The 5,607-nt window shown below is 67.3% G+C and overlaps 1 protein-coding gene across 2 annotated transcripts in view; it reads right to left on the bottom strand.

Annotated features, from left to right (window-relative positions):
- The window catches only part of MYO1C (myosin IC), a 28,328-nt gene that overhangs the window by 19,713 nt on the left and 3,008 nt on the right, over window positions 1-5,607 (bottom strand). Inside the window, exons 1-3 of one of the 2 annotated variants that reach the window (XM_017541680.2) lie at window positions 2,165-2,253; window positions 325-480; window positions 101-216 (exon numbers count right to left, since the gene is read on the bottom strand). In XM_017541680.2, coding sequence (XP_017397169.1) covers window positions 101-216; window positions 325-480; window positions 2,165-2,182 — 290 coding nt within the window. In that variant the 5' untranslated portion in view covers window positions 2,183-2,253. Of the gene's footprint in view, window positions 1-100; window positions 217-324; window positions 481-2,164; window positions 2,254-5,607 lie in introns of those variants that run through there. The other variant, XM_017541679.2, reaches the window with a different exon arrangement.

Here is a 5,607-nt window from a genome sequence, read left to right as displayed (position 1 = left end):
CTTCGGGGTCACTCAGAGGTGAGGGGGACTTCGGGGTCACTCAGAGGTGGGGGGGACTTCAGGGTCACTCAGAGGTGAGGGGGACTTCGGGGTCACTCACAGGTGAGGGGGGACTTCATAGAAGCTGACGCCACGGTACCGTTCCATGTGCTGCCGGCTGTAGATCTGCAGGTCCCGGTAGGGGTTGACGGAGACCAGGACGGGGCCGATGTAGGTCTGGGATCAGGCGAAGAGGGCCAGATGCTGATCTGCTGACCTGGGTGCTTCCCTCCCGCCACCCCGTCTGTGCCCCCAGCACCCCGCCGGTCTCCCCAGTGGCCTCACGTAGATGAGGTTCTCCCGGAAGCGTCGCCGGAGGTTCTCGATGAAGGCCGCCTCGCTGGTGAAGTTCTCCAGCAGCACGAAGTCCTGCACCCCCACCCGGTCCCGGGCGGTCAGCCCGCTCTCCATGGTCACCCGAACCCCGTCGCTGCCCAGGGCCTGCAGAGAATGGGCCACAGAAGAGGGTCAGAGCCATCAGGGTGGGGCAAGTCCACGTCTCCACTGCACCTGTGGGACTGGGAGGGAACTCGGGGGCTCGTGGACTCAGGGCTGGACATGGGGTGTGAGCATGCCGGGTTCAGAGGGCCTGGGTGTGGGGGTGCGGGGTGCAGGTGTGGAAGGAGTGGGTGGGGAAGGAGTGGGTGAAGAGGGCGTGGGTGCACAAGGTCTGGGTGTGGGGGCATGGGTGTGGAGGGCCCGGGTATGAAGGGTCTAGGTTCGGGGGTCATGGGTGCAGAGGGTGTGGGTGTGGGCGGCCTGGGTGCGGGGGATGTGGGTGCAGGGTCATGGGTGCAGAGAGTCTGGGTGCGGAGGGCGTGGGTGCGGGGGGCCTGGGTGCGGGGTCGTGGATGTGAAGGGTCTGGGTCATGGGTGCAGAGAATCTGGGAGCGGAGGGCGTGGGTGCAGGGGGCCTGGGTGCGGGGTCGTGGGTGTGAAGGGTCTGGGTCATGGGTGCAGGGAGTCTGGGTGCGGAGGGCGTGGGTACCGGGGGCCTGGGTGCAGGCCTCGTGGGTGTGGAGGGCTTGGGTCCCAGTGTGGAAGCAAAGGGATCGCCAAGGATGTAAGCAGTCAGAGCAGAGACCACACAGGCCACTACACACACGGGACCAGAGGACTGGGGGGCAAGTCCGCAGAACCTGGGAGGCGCTGGTTTTGGGTGGAGAAAGCGGGGTTGCAAGAAGGAACTGCTTAAAGAATGCTCTGTTGACCTTGGGCCAATCCCCTCCTCTCTCTGGGTGGTTTCCTCAAGGAGGAGTTGAGTTAGACCAGGTGACCTCAGGTCCCTTAGCTCTGAGCCACATGTGACAGGTGCTTTGGAGGACAAATGGCTCAGGGTGAATTCTGCAGGCAGGGTGGGGCCTCCTTTCCGCTGGGACCCACCCACATGCCCACAGCAGAGCAACAAGTGACTCCCAGACCACAGCACGGGGCTTCCCCGAAGGCCTCCCGCCCCCGCGGGGCTCAGCGGCCCACTCCAGAGGCAGCCAGAGTGGGCCGGGTGGGACCCTCCCTTCCTTTCTCTTCCCTCCGGCTGCTGGGCTCCCCAGGCGCCTCCTCAACGGAGTCCTGAGAAGCCTCAGGGGTGGGGGTTTTCCCAGGCGACGCCAGCAGCCTCTGGGTCCCACTGGAGGGTGAGCGGGGTACAGGCCCCGCATCCAGGGCTCAGATCCCCCTTCAAAGAGGGTCTGACGGCTCCAGGAAACGGACACCCAGAGTGTCCAGGCTCAGAAAAGCGCAGGGTGGTGGCTCCTCGGGGTGGGGGGGAGGGGGAACCCCGCAGAGGCCTCGGGTCTCCTCTGACCTCGAAGGGCCCAGATCCTGGCCTGGGGCGTCTTTCGGCCTGGCTCCAATTCCGCCCCAAATCCGGCCGCAGTCCCGCCCCTCGCCCTCGGGTCAGGGGTCTCCGCGTCCTCAGAAGCCCCCGCAGCGCCGCGTCCCGTCCAGGGTCCGAGCGTCCCGCGCGCCCTCCAGCCGCGGCCTCCTCCCCCGGCAACTTCCCGGGACGTTTTTCCACCCGGAATTCCCGGGCCGCGCCCGCTTCCTGGCGAGGCCTAGGGCCTAGGCGGCGCCGGAAGGAGCGCCCGGGACCCCCGCTCGCCGCCCCCCCCCCCGCCCCGCTCACCGACGCCCGGTAGCGCATCCTGCCTTGCCGGCCTGGCGCCCACTCCGCTGCCCGCGCTCTGGGTCCGGGGCTCGGCGGCGGCGGAGGTGTCAGCGAGGGAGGGGCCGGCCCGCCCCCCGCACCGCCCCCCACTCCCGCCCCCGCCTCCCGCGCGGCCCCGCCAGGTCCCCTCCAGGTGGGGGCGGGCTGGGCGGGGGGCCGGGGGGGGGGGTTCCCAGGCGGGGGCGGGGTCTCCCTGAGTCAGGTTTTCCATGAGGGGCGGTGTCGGTGCCGGGGAGGAGCCCGGAACCCGCGCGGCTGCCGCGTCTACACCGACCCGGAACTCACTTCCGGGCCTGGGACGAAGCTCCGCAGCGGGGCCAGGCCCCGAGGCCCGCGGGTCCCAGAGGAAGCAGATCTCCCTCCCCCAACCCCGAACTCCAGTCCCGGGAAAGTTAAAAATAGAACCAATGTCCAAATACGGCCGGCGCGCCGGGCGGGCGGAGCGTTTTCCGCGGGACCCAGTCCAACTCCCACGCGCGCCGGGCCAGGCCCGAGCCTCGAACCCACGGAGATATCGGTTCTTCTCGTCAGCGCGGAGCGCGCGCCCCGGGGAGAGGGACGGCCACGGGGAGCCCCGGCTAAGCGCGCTGACTCCCGGCCCCTCTGGAGACCGCAGTTCGCATCTGGGAGATTCGCGCTCCACCCCCACCAAAGGCATTTGGGGCCCACAGCCTTCCCAGCCGGGACACCCCGCTAGCCTCCGGGCCCAGGCCTCCGTCCTCCCTCCTGCTTTCCTCTGGAGGGGCCTTCCCCGTCCCTCTGTACCCCTCGCGGCCCAGCCCAGGACGCCCCCCGCCCGCGACCGTGCCTCGGCAGCCCCGCCCTCCTCCGCGGGGGGCGAACCCTGGCTCGGATCCCAGCGCGGGCGGGGCAGGGCGGCTAGAGCCGGCCGGAGGCTCAGCGGGCTCTTCCCCGCGGGGGGACTGTGTACCAGAGTCCCCAAAGTCACTTCACTTTTCCCCTCCAGTCCCAGGAGGGCTGCGGGGTGGGTGGCCTGAGCCCGAGCGCAAAGGGACCTCCCAGGCCCCCTGTAGACCCCGCCGCCCTCCCTCGGCCGGACACTCGGTCCTCACTAGCGAGCAGAGACCCACTGAGAGCCAGGCCCGGGGACACGCTTCCGATCCGGCGGGGAAACCTCGGGCGCGCACCTGCCCGGCGCCTGAACACAACGGCGGACACGGACTTGCCCTGGGGGAGAAGCAGAGCCGGGACCCAAAGCCCCAGCGCGCCCCGCCCCGCCCCTGTCGGCGAACCCGGCTCCCTGGGGAGAGCTTGGGGCCGCGGCAGGTGCGGGCTGCATCCCCGCGGGGAAGGGAAGGCTAGTTACTGCAATAGCAGCAGCCGGGCCGGAGGGCGGCCCCGGGGACCCCCGAGCGGAGGCGCCAGCTGTGGGGCCGGGAACGAGGGGGATGGGGTCGCCTCGGACAACGTGAGGGAAGGAGGCGCCCGCTGCGGTGTCCCCAGGTTTAAAATCCAGAGGGGGGGGCCGGGCGCGGTGGCTCACGCCTGTCATCCCAGCACTTTGGGAGGCCGAGGCGGGCGGATCACCTGAGGTCAGGAGTTCAAGATTAGCCTGGACAAGGTGACGAAACCCCGTCTCTACTAAAAATACACAGATCAGCCGGGCGTTGTGGGGCGCCTGTAGTCCCAGCTACTCAGGAGACTGAGGCAGGAGAATGGCTTGAACCTGGGATGCAGAGGCTGCGGTGAGCCGAGATCGCGCCACCGCACTCCAGCCTGGGCGACAGAGCGAGACTCTGTCACAAAACAAAACAAAACAAAAATCCAGAGCGAGCAAGGAGAGGATCCAGGGGTGAGGAGCGCCTTAGCAGACGCGGGGCACAGGATCGTGAGCCAGTGCAGACGCTCCCTCCCCTCCGGGCGAGGCGTGGGGCGGGACCGTGGGGGCGGGGTCTCGCGGCCGCAGTTCCGCCCCGCCCCCCACGTCACGCGGCTGGAATGAGGAGAATCCGCGCGCGGAGGGGCCGCGCCGCCGCATTCCCGGGATGCCCGCAGGCGCCCCCGCAGCCACTGCCCAGCGGCGGAAGGAGGGGGCGTCTCCACGGCGGCTCCAGCCCCGGCAGCCCCCGCCGGCCTCGCCTTACTAGACAGAAGCGCGAGTCGCTGCCGGGGAGGGAAGCGGGGAACCCGGGAGTGAAAGACGCCGCGACCGAGGCTGCAGCGCCAGGCGCTTCCGCGTTCCCCGCGCTTTCTTAGGTTACTCCCTTCAGTGCCCCCAGCCAAGCCATGAGGTCTGCATTGTCACTCCAATGGAGAATAGGAAACTGAGGCAGATGACTTGTGCGATCCCAGTCTCAGGAGTGGGATTGGAACCAGGGAACTCGGACACCTTCTTGCAGGGCTGCCCGGATCCTCTCTGTACGGTTGCCAGGGCTACCGGGGCTGTGACCTTCAGTAACAGCACAGGCCCCTGTGGGCGTCGTGTGGCTCTATTATGTCACCTGTAGGCCTTAGGGGTAGCAGCTAGGGAGTGGGCCCGGGCCTTTGGCTCCCTGCAGGCGAGGGTGCAGCCACGGCCCCGGTGACCTAGGAGACTTCTCCCCCAAGGCTACCTCTGGGTCTCCTTCCCCCTGGGGAGGTGTTTACTGGAACCGCAGGGGATGGGTTATCTAGTAACCTTCGTATAGGCCGGCGGGGGCCCACAAGGCTGACTGCTGGGGACAGCAGGAACTTCAAATGTTCCCCCAGCCTAGGGGCCACACGGATCTTGCCGTGTGGTGGGGTGTTGCAGGCTGGGAGGGGGTGTCATCTGAGCACCCAGAACTGCTGCTATAAACCCATGTCCAGAGCCCCCAGGTGGTACAAAGACAGCCACAGCCTGTCTCTCGCTGGTACAGCATGGGCACAGAGCAGGGACTCGACGTCTATTTATCAAACGAATCTCAGATATGGGCCTTCCTGCCCACCAAGGACCATTCCAGGCCTCAGGGAACTGTTGTGAAGGGAAATGGGGAGAAAGTGGCGACTCAGGGTCTCTCCCCCGATGGCTCAGAGGGCCTCAGTCCACTCTAGCTACACAACCACAGGCCTTTGGTTGCCAGACACCTCTGCCTGGGGCCAGGTGGAGGGGTCCAGCAAACGTGAACAGAGGCAAGGTGCAATGAGTGGCTCGTGCCTGTAACCCCAGGACTTTTGAGAGGCCAACGCAGGAGGATCGTTTGAGGCCAAGAGTTCAAGACCTGCCTGGGCTACGTCGTGAGACTCCTGCCTCTACCAAAAAGCTTTTTTAAAAATTAGCCAGGCGTGGTGCAGTGTGCCTGTAGTCCCAGCTACTCAGGAGGCTAAGGTGGGAGGATTCCTTGAGCCCAGGAGGTTGAGGCTGCAGTGAGCCCTGATGGTGCTATTGCACTCCAGCCTGGGTGCCCCAGAAGACCCTGTGT

This window comes from Cebus imitator, unplaced genomic scaffold (genome assembly GCF_001604975.1).
Source record: "Cebus imitator isolate Cc_AM_T3 unplaced genomic scaffold, Cebus_imitator-1.0 Scaffold136, whole genome shotgun sequence".
Classification (NCBI taxonomy): domain Eukaryota; kingdom Metazoa; phylum Chordata; class Mammalia; order Primates; family Cebidae; genus Cebus; species Cebus imitator.
This window is presented reverse-complemented; position numbering and strand designations above follow the sequence as displayed.